At 35.0% G+C, this 26024-nt stretch overlaps 1 protein-coding gene across 1 annotated transcript in view; it reads left to right on the forward strand.

Moving 5' to 3' along the window:
• Nucleotides 1–5054: 5054 nt before the first annotated feature.
• LOC121406314 (beta-parvin-like) overlaps nucleotides 5055–26024 on the forward strand; it is a 28566-nt gene continuing 7596 nt past the window's right edge. Inside the window, exons 1-10 of the mRNA XM_041597327.1 lie at nucleotides 5055–5200; nucleotides 9890–9970; nucleotides 11432–11502; nucleotides 11867–11969; nucleotides 14006–14149; nucleotides 15126–15241; nucleotides 16540–16598; nucleotides 18193–18225; nucleotides 23388–23407; nucleotides 24541–24602. Coding sequence (XP_041453261.1) covers nucleotides 5095–5200; nucleotides 9890–9970; nucleotides 11432–11502; nucleotides 11867–11969; nucleotides 14006–14149; nucleotides 15126–15241; nucleotides 16540–16598; nucleotides 18193–18225; nucleotides 23388–23407; nucleotides 24541–24602 — 795 coding nt within the window. The 5' untranslated portion in view covers nucleotides 5055–5094. The remainder of the gene's footprint in view (nucleotides 5201–9889; nucleotides 9971–11431; nucleotides 11503–11866; nucleotides 11970–14005; nucleotides 14150–15125; nucleotides 15242–16539; nucleotides 16599–18192; nucleotides 18226–23387; nucleotides 23408–24540; nucleotides 24603–26024) is intronic.

The raw sequence follows: 26024 nt of genomic DNA on the forward strand, positions 1-26024 counted from the left end.
CCTACCTTTGGTTGTCTACTTTGTATTATTGAGTTGTTTTGTTGGGATTTTTTTTTTTTGGGGGGGGGAGCTCATTTAAAAATGATATGGATTTGTCTTTCAAATATTTTTGAATAATGTAATAATGATAAAACATTTTTATTAGAAAGGTTCATATGAAATGTTTTAATGCGCTTTAAAACTGTAGTATCTGCATCAGTTGACTTCGCATACATTCATAATTCCGAAGCTTCGTTATTCCGAAGGTTCAGATATTCCGAAGGTTCGTTATTCTGATGGTTCGTATTTCCGAAGGTTCTTAATTCCGAAGGATCGTTAGTCCGAAAACGAAATGAGGTTCGTAATTCCGAAGGTTCATTAATCCGAAAAAGAAATGAGGTTCGTTAGTCCAAAAACTACATGATTAACTACCCTTATTTCGTTTTCGGACTAACAAACCTTATTTCGTTTTCAGATTAACAAACCTTCGGAACAACGAACCTTATTTCGTTTTCGGATTTACGAACCTTCGAAACATCGAACCTTATTTTGTTTTCGGATTATCAAACCTTCAGAATAACGCCATAAATGTTCGGATCAACAAACCCTTTTACATTTTCGGATTAACGAACATCGAGGTATAGGCAATTTACATGTTTCGGAATAAAGAACCTTCGGAATTACGAAGTGTAACCAGTTGACCTATGTTCTGTTTCATAAAGACTGTTAATGATAAAAATACCCAATATCTGTAACAAGTACTATCAGCCAATCAAATGAAGCAATTTTAATAGGTGAAAACTGTTAATGCAAATCTGTTATAACAAGGTTTATGAAACAGGTCGCAAACTACATTTGTATATCCTCCAAGTGGAATCAAGTGATGTCCAAAGATACTAATACAGATTCTATTGCTATTTGAAGAAAAAAAAAGAGTAATACAGGATATTTTCATATTGATACATCAGATATACCAGGGGGCCGTTTCATAAAGCTGTTCGTAAGATAAGAGCGACTTTAAGAACGACTGGTGAACCTTTCTTACGCGCTAAACCATTGCCAATGTATATATACCATTTACCACAAGAAAGGATCACCAGTCGTTCTTAAAGTCACTCTTAACTTACGAACAGCCTTATGAAACACCCAGCAGGGGACCGTTTCATAAAGCTGTTCATAAGTTAAGAACGACTGGTGAACCTTTCTTACGCGCTAAACCATTGCCAATGTATATATACCATTTACCACAAGAAAGGATCACAAGTCGTTCTTAAAGTCGCTCTTAACTTATGAACAGCTTTATGAAACAACCACCAGGGTCTCATCTTTTTTTATATATGTTTTTATTGAACAAATCAAAACAAATCACAAACAATCACAAGCAATCAAAACATTTACAAAATAGTGTATTATTAAAAAAAAGAGGAAATAAAAGAAATAATAAAAAGGCAGCCTTTTTACATCCAATCTTACATCAGCTCTAATCACTTATGGTTATCATGTAGGATTTTATAGATAAAAGAAATCAAACTTTTGAATTATCAAAATGGAGCAGTCACACCGCCAAGGCCCTGTCTTACAAAGAGTTACAATTGATCCGATCAGCACCATATATATATGGAAATCCATCAATTTCATTTTTTTTTTCTACAGGAAATCTGCACAATGTACTCTGAACAAAGAAAAGCACATTGAGTTGTCAAGAAACTGATGAATGTATGAATATACATCATATCCAGAAAATGTTTGGAATATTTCAGATGTTGACGTTACTGGTATTCCATGATTGTGGTTGATAGGATCAATCACAAATCTTTGTAAGACGGGGGCCCTGCTCTGGTATCAACCTACATGAGTTGGAGCGTTGTGGCCCAGTGGATTAGTCTTCGGACTTTGAAACAGAGGGTCGTGGGTTCGAATCCCAGCCATGGCGTAATTTCCTTCAGCAAGAAATTGATCCACAATGTGCTGCACTCAACCCAGGTGAGGTAAATGGGTACCGGTAGGAAGTAATTCCTTAAAAAGCTGTGTGCGCTATGAACGCCTAGCTTAGCCGGGTAATATAGGAGAGCCTTGAGCACCTAACAAGGTGGATATGTGCGCAATATAAATACCCTATATTATTATTATTATTATTAAAAGACAAAATGATACAAGATGTGTGGTAATAATGCCCTTTTATTCAATCACAATATTTTATTGGTGATAATATTAAGATTAGGCAAATAATCAGTAGTTTGTAAGCAAGGAGCAAGAATACAATAAAATTGCCATCACTTTGTTATAATGGGGGGTGTCGTGGTCTAGTGGTTATGACTCTAGTCTTTCAATCTGAGGGACGTGGGTTCGATTCTTAGTCATAGCATATTTTCCCTCAGCAACAAATTTACCCAAAATGTGCTGCACTCAACCCAGAAATTCATTGAATGCTTGAGCGCCTAGGTAGCCGAGCTAAAGCCGGGGTAATAATGTTATAGCAGGGCCCGCTGGGAGAACAGTTTTTGCAACTAAATGACTACCCTGGGTAACTATACCATTATTATAAATACATCAAGTAATAGAGAAGAAAGAGAGAGAGTGATAGGTGAGACAGACAGTGACAGAGGGAAGAGAAGATTTAAAAGAAAAGAGAAAAGCATGGGCGGAAATCTCTCCCCAAAGTAGGAGGGACCAAGCACGGATGAAGGATTTTTCCCCAAAAAAATTGGACAAGCAACAAAAAAAGGAGAGTAACACTTTCAAAAGGGGGGGGGGCACACTTGGGGAAAAAAAACTTTTTTTCGATTACAAATTTTGATTTTGAACGATGTTTTTTTTCCATCATAAAAGACCACAAATAGTAGGGGGACATTTGAGGTAATCGGACAATTCAAAGGACAAGTCCACCCCAACAGAAACTTGATTTGAATAAAAAGAGAAAAATTCAACAAGCATAACACTGAAAATTTCATCAAAATCGGATGTAAAATAAGAAAGTTATGGCATTTTAAAGTTTCGCTTATTTTCAACAAAGTAGTTATATGAACGAGCCAGTTACATCCAAATGAGAGAGTTGATGACATCACTCACTATTTCTTTTGTATTTTATTATATGAAATATGAAATATTTTTATTTTCTCGTCATTGTCATGTGAAATGAAGTTTCATTCCTCGCTGAACACATGTAATTCCATTATTTTAACATTTTGTGCTTCAGGCAAGGAGGTCCTAATCGTCAAATTCGTAAAAATTGAAATATTGTATAATTCAAACAATAAAAAACAAAAGAAATAGTGAGTGACATCATCGACTCTCTCATTTCGATGTAACTGGCTCGTTCATATAACTATTTTGTTGAAAATAAACGAAACTTTGAAATGTCATAACTTTCTTATTTTACATCCGATTTTGATAAAATTTTCAGCATTGTGCTTGTCCGATTTTTCTCTATTAATTCAAATCAACATTTTTCTGAGGTGGACTTGACCTTTAAGAAAAACAATCTTGTTATTTGTACATATTGTACTTTATGAAGATACATATCAGGGGCCGTGGAATGGTTTTGAAAGTGGGGGGGGGGGGCTGACCATGCAAAAAATTACAATCAGGGTTCTGTGACATAAAACTTACCATTATGGTAACTTTAACATTATGGTAACTTTACCATTATGGTAACTTTAACATGCAATGGTAACTTTACCATTATGGTAACTTTGCCATTATGGTAACTGTGGCCATTATGATAACTTTAACATTATGGTAACTTTACCATTATGGTAACTTTAACATGCAATGGTAACTTTACCATTATGGTAACTTTGCCATGCAATGGTTACTTGCATGGAATCCTTGTTCTGATTGGTTGTTCAATTAAGATTGTCACAATGTTAGTTACAATCGGATGGCAAAGTTACCATAATAGTAACCTTTGTGCATCGGGTCCCAGATGGTCATTTTTACCTTTCTGTTTCACAATTTTGGAGAAAAAAAATGTGGGGGGCAAAACTCACCCTGCCTCCCCCCCCCTGATTCCACGGCCAATGTATGTATAATTCAAGAATTTTCAATTTTGATTACATAATTATATTTTTTAAAAATAATTGACTGGGAGAGAGAAAGAGAGAGGGGGCGTAAGATACTACGAAGGGGGTGTTTAATTCTCTCCATGGAAGGGGAGCGCTGAAGTTGTAAAGCACAATTTCGGATGAAAGCAAGGTGCTACATAACTTTTTTGGATAACTTGACCGACTGGGCAAGTAAATATTTAACTACTTGGAAAAAGAGAGAGAGAAAAGAAAGAAAGAAAATAAAGAAAATGAAAAACTCTACGAAAGAATGGAAGGAAAAGAAACAATGAAGGAAAGAAAGGGGAAAAAGGGAAAGAGATGAAGAGAGATGGAAGGAAGGAAAGCAAAAAGGAAAAAGAAAGAATAAAAAATGAAAGAATTGAAGGAAAGAAAAACGTTTTCCTTCATTCTTTGGAAGAAAGAAAGATAAAGAAACAAGAAGAGGAAGGTAGAAAATAACACTGCCGAAAGAAAGGATCAAAAGAGGGGAAAAGCTGAAGAAAAGAAAGAATGGAGGAACGAAGAAAGAAAGAAAGAAAAAAATGAAAAAGACAGGAAAGCTAGGAGAAGGAAGGAAGCTGGATTTCTATCTTCAAGCGAGCAACTGAGCATATCATCTAAGTCTTGCTTTATTGTACTCAAAAGGTACATTAATTGTTAGGCATAAATCATCTTTTGTAAAAACAAACCAACAAACATATAGGCCACTTTACTTTCTCGAAATTCTAAGCTATTCAGCAAATTATGTTGCGTTGTGAAAGTAAATCTTATTTAAATGGTGTCTTATAGCAGACAGAAATATGATTGCCTATAACAGTTGCTTTCATTTCATCAATAATGTTGACCCATGGTGGTTTTCTTTTAGCTACAAAGTCAAGAACAAATATATCCTCCGGGTATCCTCTAACTAGAATCTATCACAACTTCCTGAATGAGTGGAGATGAATGTAAACAAATCGACCACGCCCATTTTATTCATATCAAATCAGTCGGTTATTTCAGTCAGAGACATCAAATCGCTTGAAAGTTGGACTGCTATCTTCATTATTTATACCATTGAAAATACGAGATGGCTTCTCCGGCGAAGACCCAAGCAACTCTGAAAAAAGACAAGAAAGAGGAGTCATTCCTCGACAAAGTCACAACAATAGGAAGGAAAAAGAAATCAAAGGAAGGTAATGTACGGGATGATACATTTTAAATGAGTATTCTGTTGGTATTTCGTGAAAAACTGGGAAGGCAATTACCGGTATAGGTTTCGATTTTCGCATTCTTCACATTCGCTCCGACTGTCTCATCGCCTTGATTGAGCCTCTCGTCCTCTGCCAGGGAGTGCGGGGATGCAAGCGAGTTCTCGCTGCTAGCATTTATAGCTCGCTCTGCTCACAGCCAACCCAAATTTTCATTTCACAGAGATGCCAAGTTCAAAGACCAGCTATGCGTGAGATTTTCTGTGAATCTGAGTGAGATCACAGACATTGTGTACAATGGCCTGGGGATAGGTAGAGATTTGAGGGGATGAACCACTCAAGGGTTCAAATCGTCTCGTGTGTGAAGGATTCATATGCACCTGTAGACAGCTGGCAGCCGTCTGTTTCGAGGAGTTTTTTAACATTTTTTTTTATTTCTCCTCGTACACAGACGGCTCGCTATCGTGCAGCCACCATTAGGGGACTTGCAATGCAAAATCCCCCCGTCGGGGCTTTTCAATTTTTGTCTTTAATGAATAAAAATTTCGAAAATTATAGTGACCAGAGTGCAAATTTATATTCCCTCTTGGCATCAATTGCCAAAAAACGGAGAGAAATGAAGTTAAAAGGAACAAAAACAGTGACTTACCTCGGCTGTCGCGCAAATTCACTTCCCCGTTTTATCCGATCTTAAGTACATAAACATATGGCCATTGAGTCCCCTGTACAGATCGCGCTAGAACTTCGGTCTCTGTATTTGGTGAGTGAAGCCAACGAAGTTCAGCTGAACAACCAACAAAACAGAGACCGAAGCTTTTGGTCTAATGCACCTGGTGAACGCGAATCTTTCACACCCTTTTTACTAAAATAACTATGACTTTACATCGTAGCTAAGCATTATATTTGCGCTATGACACTTACCGAACCATATGGATCGTTTGTTGAATTCTCTTTGCTGTTTTTTTTAATAAAATAAGAGCATTTTTCGTGATCTTCACGTAGATGCCTCTTGATCAGCGTTGATATCAACTTTTGCCTAAAGAGGGCTCGCGATATTATTTCAAAGCCGGTAGGCACTTAAGAACCAAGTTTGAAAGGATACTCGTAAAATTATGTCACTCTCGCCGATGAATATTCATTAGATCGTGGTCGTGCGTGTTCAATACACGCTGAGTGCATGCATGCAGAGAGTTTTTATTGAACACGCACGACCACGATCTAATGATTATTCATCGCGAGAGTGACGTAATTTTACGAGTGTCCTTTCAAACTTGGTTCTTAAGTGCCTACCGTACCTTTGTTTACGGTGTTGCAAGCTAGCTGCATTCTAGGCGATCAGCATTATTTTCTTGCTCGTTCAATCCACTTTCATCATCATCTTGTCAAAAGATGGCGTACTTTACCAATAAGTATATACATGAGATTCAACCTGTTGATTTTTGGTACAATTTCCTATTATGCGCTGACGACTTGAATTGAGAATGTTCGATACGAAAAATTGCTTTTCGATTGTTGTTTGCGTACTTTCCACCGCAGTATTAAGGACGGATCGAACGGAGTATCCTGGTTGAGACTTGGAGGTAAGTGATAAAAACACTTTTATAAATAATTTCCAATTCATTTAAAAAAAACTTAAATCATTAAAACAAATTTCCATTAGTGGAGAAATAGTGAAATGTTTGGCGTTTTTCGTTCCCTCACATTCGTGTGATGAATGAAAACGTCAAAGTCCACTACGAAACCACATGCGTTGTGCGAGGTTAGTATTACTAACCTCACATGTTGTGTGAGTGGGGATGAACAAGAGTCCAAAATGCTTGAGTCTCACACATAATGCATGACCCTTGGTAGCTCTGATTTCAGGCAGTCAAATTTTGGCATTATAATGAAATAAGGCCACCTGGAATAAACCACTGGCACTGGTCCATTCACTGCCATTTACTTTTAAAAGTTTTATCATGTTTATCATTGGCGGTAAGCACTCATTCAATAAACAAGGTTATGAATACGATTTGGTGGTAGGCCCAGTTATGTTCATGATTAACATACGAGGGAGAGTTTTTGGAGAAAACAATGTTGCTCCAAAATATTATGTTTATCTTCATAGCGTCACAATTATGTAAATGGAGAGTAACACTAAATCCCCCCATTACGTATATTCATTTTTTTTTACACTAGAAATAATCCCAAAATTAAGAAAAATAATGTAAGAAGATGAGCAGATCTTGTCACCATTTTCCTTCTTTGTTCGTAGCCTAGTTTCAAGACGCGTATAAGAGAGTGTGACGATATCACAAGCAGTGCCAATTTAAAAAAATAATAAATTCAATCGGCTGATGAATATCGTGAATTGTAAAATACTTGCATTAGCCAATAAATAATTATGAGCTGCATTTTTCAAAACTAAAAAAAAAATGAAAATAGGGGAAGTCCAACCTGATGTAATTTGCAGTTCTGAAAGTGCGAGAAAGAGGCTTAATTAATGAAGATCTATAAAAGTCATCGAGAAATAAATTATTACACATATAGTTCCTTTCAAGGGTGATAATATTGTGACATAATATTCAAGCAGCTTCACCTTTTGCTATGTAATGAAATTCTAGTAATTCACCTTTTCTCTTCATTATAACTGACTATAATTTTTCATCATTTCAAAAGAGTTTATCTGATCATGTGTTGAATCCTCAGTGAAGTTTCTTAAATCATGTGGAGTAAAATTTGTTTTCTGAGAAAACAGTGCTCATTTTATAGAATTTTTCTTCACAACAAGGCTGTTGTCATATTTCATGACAGTATCACAAAATTAAAAGCATTAAAACCCCATAAACAAGTTGTGTTATCGTGGGATTTTCACAAAATTTTCAGAAACAAATTTCTCTCATTTTTCTGCTTTTATTAAAGCTTCTCTATAGCTTTAGTGAAAAGGCAAAATGCTCGAATTATCTTTGATAAAGACAATATTACAAAAGCATAGTCCTTGAATGCGTTTTGCCCTTTAGAATTTAAGGCCTTTTTCGGCCATAAGGATTCAAATTCAAATCTAAAGTGCGTATCAAAAAAAAGTTTACACTTAGAAAAAATCCTGTAAAATTATACATTTGTAATATCCTGAAGATTTTTCCACATTACGTCGGCCTTATGCCAAAAGGGCCTTAACCCGATTTTAGGGGTTCTGAATATTTTATAATAAATTTAACACATTTCATGTAAAACTTAATAACTTTTGATTATTAGAGAGGCCAAAACCTTTAAACGCCATTATCTCGGAATGGCCAAAAGCAGTTAAGGCCTTTTGGCATAAGGCCGACGATTAGAGCATTGGTACTGATCCATTTAAGCAAATGACGATGTAACTGTCAAAAAATATTTCCGCTTGAGTGAGCACCACTTACTTTTGAAAAGTTAGTGAAAATGATTTGCGCAGAACTTTGAATTAGTTATGCAAAGAAAAGTAGACCTTAATCATAAAGAACACGTTGAATTTAGCTAATAATATTTATTTGAAGTTATCTTTTAGGTTTTTAACTTGTTTTCTTGCCCAAAACACTTTGAAGGGTGCATTGCGCCCCACCCCACTCCCCCACACACGAAGGCCATCGTGACGATATTTGCTTTACACTGAGCTGTGATTTACATGAAATGGTTCAGGCTTGGTTTTCATTTTGTTAATCATTGTCAGGCTTGGAAAAAGTGTGGAGAAACAAGTATTAAATGAAAAATGAAATGTAAACCCACTTTAAATGATAAAATCTTAGTGACAAATGCTGGCGATGTCTGATATAAACTTTTGTTCAGATTTAGTTAAATGTCCTCTGATCCAGCTGGCACAAAAAGGGTTAATGTTGTGCTTACTAAGTGTTGAAATTTCAATTTGGGTGGCAAAATTGTTACAAAATGCTTGAATGTATCCATTTATTACAATTGACAAAAAGTGCAATGGGAAATGTATGAGAAATGTTTCACAGGGTAAGTTTGACTTCGCCCTTTCCCCTTGACACAGCATGAAAACGAGCATTTCTGCGCAAACAGATTTCTGCCAGCTTTACAAAAATGGACAGTGCTCACTCAAGTGTAACATTCTGTCAAAACTTTTACTTTCATTGGATAGATGAGACCCAAACCCAAGATTATATGTGAAAAAATTACCCACATGTTGTATATTTTTTAATTCCCAGTGCTTTTTCAAAGTGTAAACTTTTTTTTGATACGCACTGTAGTGCCTTATGTTGGTAATGTTTTCAATTTGATTCAATTACCGTTTGAGCACTATGCCTTACACAATTAGTTATTGGATATAAGAGGCCTTCTGACAAAGATTAAATGACCTGAAATCTTCAGCCCATTCCATGGTTGAGAATGTGTTTTATATAAAGAAGAAAACATTATGCAAGTATTCTATTTTGATTGGGTCCTGAATCAAAATAAATTTTGATGTAAAATCAGTAAATCTATCCAACAAAACACATTTTTATTTTATATCCTTCACACCAAAACCATTTAGGGGACATGCACTCATATAATGTTAATGAATTGAGACATGCACTTTTGGGGGAATGTACTAAAACTAAAACAGGCTTTAAAACCAGCTTTACACATGGGTGAACCAAGTTATTTATTTTGTCTTTTTATATATTGCTCTCCTGCCCTTACCTTATTTTTCTATGTCTTTTTTAGATGATATCAATGATATTGGAAGACATGCCTTGGATTCACCTGGCAATCCTGTTGATATCAATCCAGAAACATTTGTCATGGGTGAGTAATTGGAGTTTTATATAAAAAAGGGATTACATGTATCTTCTTTCAATTTTTTTCTTTTCTTTCAATCTTCTTTCAACTTTTTTCTTTCAATTCCAGATCTGCCGTTTTGCTTAGAATGGTTTTAGTTTATCCGTTATGAAAGCGTAACTCCTCTGAATTGCTGTTCAAGATGGTTGTGATGATGGTGATGTTGATGATGATGATGATGATGATGATGATGATGATGATGATGATGATGATGTTGATGATGTTGATGATGATGATGTTGATGATGATGATGATGATGATGATGATGATAATGATGATAATGGTGATGATGATGATGATGATAATGATGATGATGATGAAGATGATGATGATGATGATGATTGTAAGACATCCAAGATGCTGGTCTCTATCAAATGTACAGCTTCCTGAAAAGATATTTAAAAAAAATGTATGTAGGGAATTTTAAAGAACCATTATAGGACTTACTGACTTAGGGAAAGAAGTTTGTGGTAAAACTTTCAATTTGTGATGGCCTGAATTCTGAGTGAGATGAACAATGTAGGTAACATTTTTTCAATCTTGAAAAAATGTTAGTATCAAGCGGGTGCCATGTTATTGCAGTGCGGATGTATGATATAGAAGCTACTTTATTACTGACAATAATATCCCCAAGCTCTACATTGTCGATAACAGGATGAGAGTGTAATTCACTTCCTGTTTGTACAAAATGTGATAGCATTCAGGTCAAAGTTCGCAGCGGTAGCATGAATTGTAATCTACATGTAGTATACATATCTTGTTGGTGACACATCGTTGCTCAGGACTGTGACAATTGCTCTAGTCTTAACATCTCAAGGGGCATAGGTTTAGAGTTAGGATTGTAATAGAGTTTTAGGTTCAAGGTTTTTTCATATCAACATTTTACATTTTCAAACACCAAACTGAATACAAACAATAATAATATATGATACAAACTTTCATAGAGAAGCATAAATAAATATAGTAAAATAAAAAATGTATACACAATTATATAACAATAGAAAAAGGTACTGGAAAGTATTCTTGTAATTGGTTCTAAAATAATGACAAATAAAGAAAATGAGAGTTGTGGATATTAGGGAGCCAAAAGTAAAATCAAAGCTTGTTGAAGGCTCCTATAAATATTCAGTGAGAGTCCCATAAAAATATAAATAGACGAGAAAGAGTAGGGGAGGTTCAGAATAATGTAAAGATAAATATTGAGGTTTATTTACTTTTGGAGGTTAGGTTTCATGTTTGGCTTAACATGCAGATTTTCCAGCAGAGCAGTTGTCACTGGAGCAAATTTCATATGGAACCATTTTGTCACTACCAGTAAAACTTGTGATTGTTTTATTAACTCCCACTTGAGGTAATGTGTATTATTTGTATAATATTTCATCATGGATACCGGTACATATTTTGTTTGTTTATATTTGTCTTTCACAGAGGAAGGTGAGGAACGGTCGATGATAGAACCAGATTCTAGGGATTCCCCTAAAGTTAAAGAGCTTATTGAAGTAAGTTTACCTGCATGAAATGTTAAGACCGATTGTATCTGTTTGGTTAACAAGCAGATTGCCTTGTTCTCAAGACTTTCTAACATTGTCATGGTGAAATACTAACGATTTGGTCTATGATCCATGAAACATGGAAATTCTTTTGGGTATTCATTTTGTTTACTCTCCTTTCTACAATTCTCTCGCTTTTTCACTCTCATTTGTTTCATCGGGTTTTAATCAGATGGATCAAGGAAGAACTGAAAGAACAAGATATTAGTACGAGATCTTGAAGAAGATCTTTACGACGATCAGATTCGAGGAAACCTTGTTATTGTATTCTTTCCTTAAGCCTTTATTTGTTCACTCTCTTTAATTTCATCAGGTTTTAATCAGATGGATCAATGAAGAACTGAAGGAACAGAGGATAATAGTACGAGATCTTGAAGAGGATCTTTACGACGGTCAGATCCTGGGCAACCTTGTTGGTATGTAATCTAAATGTAGAGGTGTTGTGGCTTATAGTGGATAAGTCTCTGGACTGTGAACCACAAGGTCGGGGGTTCAAATCCCACCACAGTACTAGCGTCCTTTGGCAAGGCGTTTATCTACATTTGCCACTCTCGACCCAGGTGTAGAAAATGGGTACCCGGTAGGAAGAAATTCCTTGAATGCTCGATGCCCCCGATCAGGGTAGCCGTGCTATAGCCGCAGTAATAATATGCAGCACTTAGAAACATTTGTATTAAGCGCTATATAAATGTTGCGTATTATTATCTAAATAATAAGAGCTGTCATGCTTTCACAAGTATTGCCTATGTTATGATCTTCCTACATGACTACTTGTTCCACAATTACTCTTTGTTGAATGTTGTATATATAATGATTAACAATTTGATTTACTCTTTTAATTTGTGTCTTAAACATTACTTTATAAAAAGATTGGACTTGTAAGATTGCATGTAATATTTTGTGTGCAATTTATACAGTGCGTATCAAAAAAAAGTTTACAGTTTGAAAAGGCCCTGGGAATTAAAAAATATACAAAATATGGGTAATTTTTCACATATAATTATGGGCTTGGGTCTCATCTATCCAATGAAAGTAAAAGTTTTGACAGAATATTACACTTGAGTGAGCACTGTCCGTTTTGTAAAGCTCGCAGAAATCTGTTTGCGCAGAAATGCTTGTTTTCACGCTGTGTCAAGGGGAAAGGGCGAAATCAAACTAACCCTGCGAAGCATTTCTCATAAATTTCCCTAGCACTTTTAGCCAATTGAAATAAAATGGATACATTCAAGCATTATGTAACAATTTTGCCGCCCAAATTTGAAATTTCAACACTTAGTAAGCACAACCTTTACCCTTTTGTGCCAGCTAGATCTGAGGACATAACTGAATCTGAACAAAATTTATCATTTAAAGTTGGTTTACATTTCATTTTTCATTTTTTACTCCTGGTTCTCCACACAAGCTTGGCAATGATTAACAAAATGAAAATCAAGCCTAAGCCATTTCATGTAAATCACAGCTCAGTGTAAAGCAAATATCGTCACGATGGACTCGGTGTGTGGGGGAGTGGGGTGGGGCGCAATGCATTCTTCAAACTGTTTTGGGCAAGGAAACAAGTTTAAAAAGGTAAAAGATATCTTCAAATCAATTTTACTAGCTAATTTCCACGTGTTCTTCATGATTAAGGTCTACTTTTATTCGCATAACTATTTCAAAGTTCTGCGCAAATCATTTTTCACCAACTTTTCAAAAGTAAGTGGTGCTCACTCAAGCGGAAATATTTTTCGACAGTTATATCGTCACTTGCTTAAATGGATCTGTACCAATGCTAAAATGTGGAAAAATCGTCAGGATATTACAAATATATAATTTTACAGGATTTTTTCTAAGTGTAAACTTTTTTTTGATACGCACTGTAGATACAGTTAAAATAATGAAGGTATTAAAGCTTATTTTTATTATTTTCAATGTCATACCAAGCACAGCTGCTAAGTCCCTTAGCTACAAGCCATTTGGGTGCTTGATGACTAACAGGCCGGCCAACTACTCCTTTTTTTCCAACAGTTTCCCTGTCTTTAAGATTTTTTATGCGCTAACTTTGATGCACGCAAACACACACATACACATACAAAATGTACGTAGACACATATGCTCAGTGGTACACACTGATTGAGAGAGCTCAACCGAGTAATGGAAAATAAAAAATGGACGGTCGCCGTGCAATGGGAAATAAAATTTACATACAGCACAAAATGGATCAAATATTGAATGGCTTTCAACCAATCAAATCGCAGGTATCTTTGTATGAATTGTATGAATACACATAACTTTGCCAGGTCATGATTACACACACTTGTAACCTTTGAAAAGGTCCAAACGCCCTCATCTATGCCTCGGGCATGTTGGAACAGTTCCAAAAGTACCTTGTGGTATAATTCTTACGTACCACCCTATTTGATGTGTATTTTATGTATATTGTAATATTAATGTTCATATTTATTCCCTTTTGTAGAAAAATTGGCAGGGATCAAGTTTGAAGTGCGTGAGGTGATGCAGTCCGAGATCTTCCAGAAACAAAAAATCAAGTCCATCTTGGATTATGTCAACAAACTCCTTAACCTACCAAGATGGAATAAGGACAAGTGGAGCGTGGATGGTAAGTGAATAAGTTTGCCTGATGTTACAGTCAACCGACTCAAAATCGACCAATCATGTGTCATTGGTAATAACCTAATAGCTTTGATCGGTTTGGAGTCAGTTTCTGTAGTGTTAATGCAGCACAATTCTCGCTCACACCAACATAACCGATTCCAAAATCGACCAATGATATGTCATTGGTAATAACGTAATAGCTTTGATCGGTCTGGAGTCAGTTTCGTTGATGTTACTCTAACCGAAACTGATTCTAAAACCGACTGATGATGTGCCATTGGTAATAATGTAGTAGATTTGATCAGTCTGGAGTCGGGTTCATCGATGTGACTGAAGTAATAATTCATACTTGATGGAGAAATCCCTTTGGTAGCTGATACAGGAAGCTATACTGGGATGATGAATAAAGTGAGCCACTGGAAGGAGTGTCATGACGTGCAGAAATGGTGATGGATAGACATAGCAATTTGTATATGCAGTAAAACATGCTATGCCGAGTAAATACTAGATTGGTTAACCAAGTTTGTCTTGTGCAAATTCATACTGAGAAAGAAATACCAACAGAGACACGTTTCTTTGTGGAAAAATCCACATTTTGTAATGTGGAGTTATAAATTTGGAGCCTTATCATGCAAGGCAATTTTTTAGAATAATTTTTTCTGTAGAGCGCAGTTATTCGTAACATCTTAAAATGGGGGAGGATTCTTCAGATTATAATTTTCTTGTAGCTACATGTATTTTTACAATTATGGAGTCTTGTTTGAACTCATAACCCTTGTATTGAAATGCAAAAGTCACAACCACTACACTATAAATATTATTTCTCCTCCTCTTCCTCAGGCTCTGCAGGATATCTCGAAAAAACAACATTTAACTTCAATGCATGTTATGAGGAGGAGTGAAGGGTATTTTCAAAGTGGGTTTGCAGAGGCTTTCAATTTAATGTTTGCATTATTAACTCTTTTTTTTTCATCTTACAGCTATCCATTCACGCAATCTCGTGGCCATCCTCCATCTCTTAGTCGCTCTTGCCTTCCACTTCAAAGCCCCCATTATGATCCCTGAGTTCGTCATTGTCAAGGTGGTCGTCGTCCAGGTATGATAAACTTGGTAGTTCACCTGTTGGGTAACCACGCCCCCACTAGATGTGGATTGGGAGGGGGTGGGAGGGAGGGATGGGCATCCCTTGTTCCCAACAGAATGGAATTCAAGAGATATTCTATGAGTTAGGATCAATATGAATTGAGGAATTTATGCAACATTGACCTTAAATAGTGGAACATTTCTGGGGCCTGTCTTACAAAGAGTTACGATTCATCTAATTAATTGTAACTCTATGGAAATCCATCAGTGTCAAAAATTTTTCCACAGGAAATTTGCACAATGTCCTTTATAAACAAAGAGAAGCACACTGAATTTTCAAGAAAACAATGAATGCATCAATATACATCATAATTACAAACTATTTTGAACAAACATGCATAATAGATGTTGACGTTGCTGGCCGTCCATAGTTGTGATTGATCGGTACAATTTTAGCTCTTTGTAAGATGGGGCCCTGGTATCCCAGGAAGAAAAGCCATCCAAGGGTCTGAATTTAAGAACTAAGCAAATGCAAAATAATGCACTACTCCTGAGTTTTGCACTGGCAATAGTCTATATATCAGACCAGTTGAAACTCGTAAATTCTGACATTTTCACCCATTTTTTCACTGTTCCTGCAGTCAGATTTTTTGGAGTATACCCTATTTTCAATCCTTATACATATACAAAGGTCCGGGGAAAAAAATCATGCTTTTGTCCACCATGTCCATATAATTCCACTAGCAGACAAGACTAATATGATTATATTATCCCTATCGATCAATCTTTTGATGACACTACGGCACAACATTGCACAGTCAGATTCGTACATAAGCCTAGGGGCATTATTTCTTCAGATCTTTGTGCATCATGCTATAATCTCTGATATTGCACAGGCAAATCGTGCAGACCAAAATACATTTTTATAATGCACTGCTAAAAGGCCCTCCATCCATATTATTATTGTGGGGCGTCGTGGCCCAGTGGATTATTCTCCAGACTTTGAAAACAGAGGGTCGTGGGTTCATATCCCAGCCATGGCGTAGTTTCCTTCAGCAAGGAATTCATCCGCAGTGTGTTGCACTCGACCCAGGTGAGGTAAATGGGTACGGGCAGGAAGTAATTCTTCAAAAAGCTGTGTGCACCTGAATAGGTAGCCTAGCTTAGCCGGGTAATAATAATAGCAGGGCCCGCTGGGAAAACAGGTTTTGGAACTGAAGTGGCTACCCTGGGTAAATATACCATTATCATCATTATTATCATTTGATTTATGAAACAAATTATTATTCATGAAATGATATTTTTTTACAGAAGAAAGATGGAATGCTGCAATCATCGAGGGTAGAGGAAGAAATCACAGCAACCAATGAGTGAGTATTCACCTCAAATGTATTGGTTTTCCCCTGTTTTAGGTTCATACATATTTTATCTCTATAAAATATTGAAAAAATCTTTGACATTCCTTTTTCATTCTGCTTTTTCTCTGATAGCAAATTCCGTTTTAAAGCTCATATGTGTAGTTTGGCATGATAGCAGAGCCCTGTAACATAAAAAGATACAATTAATTACATGATTGATTGTATTTGTTGGTCTATGGCAAGATGTACAAAAAAATCATCAATGGTGAATTTTGATCTTTTAATGTTACTGGGTCCAGGGCCTGTCTTACAAAGAGTTACGATTGATCCGATCAATCGTAACTATGGAAATACATTAGTGTCATAATTTTTTCTCCAGGATATTTGCACAATTTCCTTTGTCAACAAAGAGGAGCACAGTAAATTTCCAAGAAAACAATGAATGCCTGATATATGCATAATAGTTAGAAAATATTTTGAACAAACATGCATAATAGATGTTGACATTGCTGGTGGTCCATAGTTGTGATTGATTGGATCAATCGCAACTCTTTGTAAGATAAGGCTCTGGATTTGTATGTAGTTATTTCTAAACAAATCATTTGAATTTCTGTTCATGTCTTTGCATGAAATTAGTATTGATTGGTCATAGTTTGTGTGCGTAAAATCATACGAACGGCTTTATGAAATACCATCCTTCTTGCATTTAGAATCATATTTCAGAGGTCATCATTTTTTCCAAGGTATTCCCTCAGTTACATTCCCCCTAGTAGCAAACATGTATTTTTTACCATGTAGATTTAGTATGTGCTGATATGCAAGAAAAAAAGCAACGGTCCGAATTCACAAAAGCGGTTTTGATAGCCATCATTCGAACCCATGGTTTGTGCAGATTTCATGTATAAATTATGCTTATTTTAGCTCGTATGTAAAAAAAATCAAGTATTGATTCATGCTTGTGTCACAGTGCAAAATTGACACCTGTTGCCATAGTCTAGTACACTATTTTATTCATGAGTCTACTGTTCAGAACAGTGGACTCATTATTTCAAAACCTTCAGTCATTACAGCTCTTACATGAATGAAGTTTTCTCATGTCCAAAACTAAGCCATCAGTATTTATATCGACAGCATGTTATCTGGGTCTAGAAGTTGCTTTTATTATGTGTGATGTATATTAACTTTTTAATATATTACAAAAAAAATTGCTTTAATTAAAAAAAAATACTATGGTATATGATCTGTGTTGTAAAGTTACCTCTGTAATGCGTGAGAGATATACCATGTGTATCGACTATTCTCACATAATTTTGCAAACTGAAAAGATGAACTATTTGCTTATGTACAGGTCTGTGGCATGCGATCTGTGCTGTAAAGTTGTCCTGATAACGTGTTCAGGATATACCGTGCTTATGAACTATCCTCGCCTAATTATTTAACGAGAAGAGATGAATTATTTGCTTACGTACAGGTCTGTGGCATGCGATCTGTGTTGTGAAGTTTCTTTGATATTAAACGTGTTAGGGATATTTGATGTTTACCATGTTAATCAAGTGTTCTCGCCTCATTTTTAACATGAAAAGATGAATTATTTGCTCATACACAGGTCTGTTGCTTGGTTTCATGTAGAACAATGCAGGTATACCAGATAAAAAAATAAAAAATAAAAGGCTTCTATTTATATGGCATTCAGAGACTCCAAATCTCCTGCTTTTGCTGGGAAATCTTCCACTTTCAGTAAATCCTCACAAAGTCCCTCCTTTCCCATCAAAAATGTACCTTTTCCCCTCTCTAGCTTTGTATCGCAGCATGTCACTTGTCAGATAATTACCTTTCTTAAAATTTAGATAAGATATGTAGTTATCGGGCCTCGGGCCCGTTGCAGAAAGAGTAGCAATCAATCTCAACTCTAAAAATCATGCGCAACTTGATTTTCAACCAATCATCAGCGCTCATTTGGAACTTGCGAGTGATCTTTGGACTTGCGTTTAAACGCACCTCTTCCTGCAACAGACCCCTGAAATTGCATAATTTTGAGAGCAAGGCCACCTGACCTTTTCTACATGGCGCATTTCAGTTCAAATGGATCAAAATGAAAAGGGCACAGCAATTCTCCAAGGCAAATGTTAGGGGCATTTTAAAGGCACCCAAAACCCAAGAAGAGAAGTAATCTTATTGGAAAGAGTATAAAAATGAGAGGAACAATTCAAAACAAGTTCCATAAAATCAGTAAAGGAATAAGCAAATTATGGACATTTTAAAATCTTTTACTCTCTTTCTATGGGGATCTTCAAATTGGCCACTATGCTTCAGCATCACAGATTTTGTGGACAACCTTCCATTTGTTTTGTACACAAAATTTCACATTTTCCCCATTATCTCTCAAATTGCATCTTACCTCCTTCTGAGCACAACATATGTCATGGGAAAATAAAATTCACCCCTCATATGTCAAGGTCAAGAGGAGATAATGTGAAATGTGTAAAAGGGGAAAATCTGAAAATTTGTGCGTTTGATGGGCACATATTTGCCAGAGCAAGTCGGTTGTCCAGTTTTCTGGGAATTTCATGTGGAAGAAACTCCCATTTAGCTTGGTTTGGAGTTGGAGTTTCTGATCATCATTCTATGCAAATCATAACCATCGCTCATGTTGAACTAACAAAACAAACATGTCATTTATTACCGAGGTATTTGCATGTCATGGAAATTTGAGTTTCTAAAATGTTGGATACCAGTTGGCGGGGACCCCAGGGATGACTGGAAAATTGTTCATTAATGAAAGTGAATATATGAAGGATATTAATCATTTCTGAAAGTTTTTCATCAGAATTTCACGAGACCTTTATTTTCAATTACCATTTAAATTACAGGCAAAAATAAGTGATTTTAGGGCAAATATGCAAATGGTGCCATTTATGAGAGAGATTTAGGCATAAATGGTGTCAGATGATAGATAAACTAGAGCATTCTCTCTCTTTCTTTTTCATTTCATTTTGAAATTAAAGAATGCTGTTTATTTATTTTCATCAATTATCCAATGTTATTCATACATGCCCTAATGAATTTCATCACTGTCATATTTCATGTTTGATACATTGAAAAGATGTACACATAAATGTAGTCTGCAGATCAAAACTCATTTTATAATTGTTATTTTGTTTTACCAGTTGTGTTTTAGAAAGAATTAAAACAATTTTGGCATGATTTTATGTTCAAAGAAATGTTCTGAATTTTATGTTCAAGTTATAGAAAAGAGAAGATCACATTGCAATATATACTTTTTGAATTATGAAAAAAGTAGATCTTGCAGCAGTAGTAAATAACAAAAATTAACAGTAGTCAAAATAGAAAAGATGCTTGACAAGACTTGAGAATCATCCAGTATTTTTCAGTTTTGTTTCCAATTAGTATTCTATGGTAAAGTTGATTAATTGAACATGTATGTTTTGATAGATTTAATGTTGATATATATTATTTTTCATGCATATTGTTTTTCTCATAATGGGATTTCTTTCTGGGGATGGGGTATTTATTTTTCACTTTCAAATAAAAATGCTATGATTTGGTAGCATTATGTTGTCTAATGCATGGCAGATGAGTTGCAAAATAGAATAATGTTTGTATTTTCTACATGATACGCCAAAATCGAATTATCTAAATAGGCATTTTTAACATCATGCAAAAAGCCTTTCATGTAATCCAAAGGAATGAATTTTGTCCTTGCCTAGATATGAATGATAATATTATACACAAAGAAAAGCTAAGATTCAAACTTTAATTTTGTATGCATGAAGAGTAAACTGGTTAATTGCCGTATTTTTTTGCTGTTCACATTCAGTTATTTGAGACATGTATGTAAAGATACATGTACATTAAGGTTGTTACAAAAAAGTGTCAAATTTACTTTATTCAAGTTGCACTTGTACAGTGAAAAATGCATGTATTTTTTCACAATACATCCTGTGTTTAATAATCTTTTGAAAGATATCCCCTTTCAGCTTCAAGCTATGGGCCTTGTGAAGTTTGTGTCATCATATTTTTTGCCTTTTCCAGTCATTTTAGAAAAGTATGACATTCAATAGAGAAAATTTTGTTACTTTTATATCAATTTTTTTATTTCATGATTTCTATATGATTTATTATTTATATGGCATGTTATATTGTTATTCTCATTTTTAGAGTTTTATATTTTTGTTGCTAATTGTTTATAGAAATTGATTTTACAGACTTTTCTTTTGTAGTAAGATTAGAATTGATATCATATCATTCTCTGATCATCGAAATCCATTATTACTAGCATGAATCCATAAATTCCACTTAATTAACATTATGAAATTCATTGAATTGTTTGGTTAGAGTTTTAAGATTTATTCATATTTTATGGTGTGATCCATAGGTATTAATAACCTAAAGTAGTTTTTACAGGTATTATTTTCTTTTGTTTTGGGTCAAGTTGCATTCATAATCAACTTTTTCATAAGCTTGCATGCAATTAGGTTGTTTGATAATGTAGTTCCTCCACATCAAAAGCCATTAGAATCATAAGAAGATGGCGAGGTTTCAATATTAAAATCATGCATCTTTCTTGGGCATGTGTTTGGTCCTTAAAACAATCAAAGAAAGAGCTGTGGTGTAGTGGTTCTGACTTTTGCCTTGTAAACAGAGGGTTGTGTGTTTGAATCCCACCGCAGCCTAGTGTCCTTTGGCAAGGCGTTAATCCACACTTTGCCACTCTCGACCCAGGTGCTAAATGGGTTCCCGGCAGGATGGAAAGATATTGTATGTTTGATTTTGCCAGCGCCATAATGTGGATGCGACGAATCCAAGGAATGCTCCCTAGGGAGTGGAAATTGTGCACTTTTTGTGCTTGATTGAAATGAATCCAATGAGCGGGGTAATAATATGCTGTAACACGCTTTGGGCCATTCTTGGAAAAGCGCTTTATAAAAGTTGGATGTTATAAAAAAACTATCCATACATGATGCCTCGAGCAAATATTTTCTTGCTTCTCTCAGGAGAATAAAAAATTCTTGAAAAGCATCAATTTACTCTTAAAGCCCCTTGCACTATGCAATCCGATGTGACACAATTTATAAATAAATCACATTTTGAATTAAATTTGAACATTCCAAGAAGTAAAATTATTTCATTTGAAGTTCAGCATAACATTACGAATAATAAAATAATGATTTTGCTTTGCGGCAAGCCTTGTGTTTGAAATAAAGTCCAAATTGGGTTCGAGTCTCAGGCAATGATGACATCATTACGATTTGGAATTGAATTTGCTTTTATTCCTACAGGGAGGCTCGAACAAGACCGAATTTCGATTTCAGTAGTCCTACCACTATTGTTAACTGATCGCTAAGATTTTATTGGTTGGAATGTTCATATAAGATGTTATTACTTTGAAATTTGGATTGCGACAAATCGTATTGTGTGCGCTGGGCTCAAGGTGATCTGTGTATGCTTCCTGCAGAGTACATGCCTCTGATTTGGCAAGGATGTTATAATGCATACATAAAATGTGAAGAAATATGTATTGATGCACATGGATACATGTTGTTTGATTCGATATGCACAAGATGATTTGCAAATGAGAGACCCAATTATGGCATGGATTTACTTTTTTTTTAACTCTAACATAATATGATGAATTATAATTTGACAACAAGGGCCCTCAATAGAATCAGCATAGTTTACAGCAGTGGTAATTCCTTCAAATCAAACTTTGCTTCCAATTATGATTAGGAAAAAAAAGAATGTTTGGTGGTACATACACGTTAATAACTGAACACAACTTTTCTAGTAATATTTTATAGTAAACAGATTTGGTATCTGTGCATAAAAGCCGTAATTGCCACATCAGTTACATCTATCACAGCCACACAAAAAAGCCTTTACGTTAATATCAATGTGTGGACCTAAAGGCATTCATTCTTATAGGAAAGCAAAAAGTGATATGTGGCACTTAGGTCTTTCTGACACCAATAATAATAATAATGAGACTTGTAAAGCGCCAAATCCACTCTGTAGAGTGCTCAAGGCGCGTAGTGTCGCATTGATTGTATTTACGCTGAGTATTAAGTGTATGGTATATAGTTCCTCATGGTTTGCTATGAAATGAACACTGGCTCATAGTTGGACGTATTTTTATGGAATATGAAGTTACTAGAGGTAAAAAGGGCTGTACCTGAAATTACAAAGTTTGCTATGAGAAGTTCTTTGTAATGTTTGTATATACATAATGCAATTCAATATGGTTCAAATGTAAGAGTTAGGTTTCCCTGCAGAAAGATTTTCTTCAATATCTCTCATTAGAATAATTGTTATGTAATATAATGGAAGAAAGGGTTCAGCCACCTGTAGATACAGTATTCTCATGTATTTTTTATATTTCTTATACCCCTACCATTCTTTGATTTTAAGAAGAGAGAGGGAGGGGGTGAGATTATAGTATCATGGGGAATATGTTGAAAAACTTTATGTTTTATTCTTTATTTTGTTTGTGTATTTATTGTTTTTATTTTTTTTTTATTTTTTTATTTATTGACTTTTTCATATATTAGTTTATTTATTTTTCATTCATTTATTTATTTTTATTCATTTATTTATTAATTAACATGTAACTATTTATATATCTATCTATCATTTATTTGTTTATTTTATGTTTTGGGAATGTGGCTATATCATTATCTAATATTAATCACTTTTGTTTTCTTTTATCCCATCCTTTTCTTGTTTCTCTTTTTTCTGTCCCTATTTACTGCCCAAATCTCTTTCCTTGAAAAAAATACAATGTAGGGCCATTGGAGGACGCTTTGGTGAGTACATCATTGATTTGCATGTCAATCTGTCTTGGTTTATTAGAAAAATGGTGTTCTCTATGAGTGATAAATAAATGAATAAATAGATTAATTAATTAATAAAGAAAAAAAAGGAAATAAATGACTAAATAAATAGATGAATAAAAAACAATAAATAAGTAAATTAATGAATTAAAAATTTATTTAATAGCAAAAGACACGCTTAGGTGTTAGGTTTTGTTTTTAATATTTTAAGGTAAAACTACCTTGTTTTCAAGTTATGGCCTGTACAAATCATCTCAAATAACTGCAGCAACATATGTGGAATAGAAGACTTTGCTTTGGGATCTTTTTGATGCAGTAACAATAATAGTAATATACTCTACATGTAATTTGCTTGATACTTGATATCATATTATTACCCCGGCTGTAGCTGAGCCGCCATATACATGTAGGTGCTAAACCATTTAAGGAATATACATTATCCTACCGGGTACCCATTCACCTCACCTGGGTCGAGTGCAGCACAATGTGGGTAAATTTTTGGCAAAGGAAAACATGCCATGGCTGGGATTCGAACCCACTTCCTTCTGATTTTTGCTTGTCAAGTTTTTTATGTGGAAAAAATGACCTTAAATGTTGGGTGAGAACCTTTTTTTTCCCCCATTTGGAAAATCCTGGATCCATTCTTGATTTATTTAATAATTCAGTGCATATGTTAATAGAAAGGGGCTAATAATAAGGGATAAATACAAGCTTTTATCACACCGCATTAAATTATGCTTGTTACTATTGCAAGGTTGCTGTGATATTGAGTCAGCTGCTTGGTGGTCCCATTAATGCTACAATATTTAAGCATCCGTTTTGATAATACACTGTTAAAATCTTATACATGTATGTATAATTTTACCCTTTTTTACCCTATGGAATTCATGCTCTGAAATAAGTGTGATCAATGCAAGAAATCTGTATGAAGCTTGGTTTTAAACCATAAATTCAATCCCTTCTCTGTGAATTCATGCTAGAGTGTACTTGATAAATCAAGTACAGAGATGGCATTTTAGCCGAAAGCCTGTTTTCAGACTCTGGTAGTTTTTATTTATTATTTGCCCAAATGGCTTACCATTAGATCTCTTTAATCAAATTTCCAGAACGTGATGCCTTCGACACCCTCTTTGACCATGCCCCTGACAAGCTTAACGTCGTCAAGAAGGTAAGTGACAAAAGGTACCTTACGAAGGCCTATAGAATAAGAATTATATAACCGTTGAGGACATGTACAAGTTGTACAGTATGTTCATTATTTAAAGTTTAAGATATCTGAAATTATAATATTGTGGTTGGAATTGTCCCTGGTTTTTGTCTGTGCCTTTGAAATCGCCCCGTTATGTTTTTAAAGGACAAGTCCACCCCACAAAAACTTGATTTGAAGAAAAAGAGAAAAATTCAACAAGCATAACACTGAAAATTTCATCAAAATCGGATGTAAAATAAGAAAGTTATGGCATTTTAAAGTTTCGCTTATTTTCAACAAAATAGTTATATGAACGAGCCAGTTACATCCAAATGAGAGAGTCGATGATGTCACTCACTCACTATTTCTTTTGTTTTTTATTGTTTGAATTATACAATATTTCAATTTTTGTCTCACCTGCGAAGCAAAGTGAGACTATAGGCGCCGCTTTTCCGACGGCGGCGGCGGCGTCAACATCAAATCTTAACCTGAGGTTAAGTTTTTGAAATGATGTCATAACTTAGAAAGTATATGGACCTAGTTCATAAAACTTGGCCATAAGGTTAATCAAGTATTACTGAACATCCTATTAGAGTTTCATGTCACATGACCAAGGTCAAAGGTCATTTAGGGTCAATGAACTTAGACCATGTTGGAGGAATCAACATCGAAATCTTAACCTGAGGTTAAGTTTTTGAAATGTCATCATAACTTAGAAAATATATGGACCTAGTTCATGAAACTTGGACATAAGGTTAATCAAGTATCACTGAACATCCTGCATGAGTTTCACGTCACATGACCAAGGTCAAAGGTCATTTAGGGTCAATGAACTTTGGCCGAATTGGGGATATCTGTTGAATTCCCATCATAACTTTGAAAGTTTATGGATCTGATTAATGAAACTTGGACATAATAGTAATCAAGCATCACTGAACATTTTGTGCAAGTTTCAGGTCTCATGATTAAGGTCAAAGGTCATTTAGGGTCAATGAACTTTGGCCGAATCGGGGGTATCTGTTGAATTACCATCATAACTTTGAAAGTTTATTGGTCTAGTTCATTGAACTTGGACATTAGAGTAATCAAGTATCACTGAACATCCTGTGCTCATTTCAGGTCACATGACCAAGGTCAAAGGTCAATGAACTTTGGCTGAATTGGGTGTATCTGTTGAATTACCATCATAACTTTGAATGTTTATGGATCTGATTCATGAAACTTGTACATAAGAGTAATCAAGTATCACTGAACATCCTGTGCGAGTTTCAGGTCACATGATCAAGGTCAAAGGTCATGTAAGGTCAATGAACTTTGGCCATGTTGGGGTTTTTTGTTGAATAACCATCATATCTCTGTAAGTTTATTGGTCTAGTTCATAAAAAGTGGTCTAGTTCATTA

This window comes from Lytechinus variegatus, chromosome 19 (genome assembly GCF_018143015.1).
Source record: "Lytechinus variegatus isolate NC3 chromosome 19, Lvar_3.0, whole genome shotgun sequence".
NCBI lineage: Eukaryota > Metazoa > Echinodermata > Echinoidea > Temnopleuroida > Toxopneustidae > Lytechinus > Lytechinus variegatus.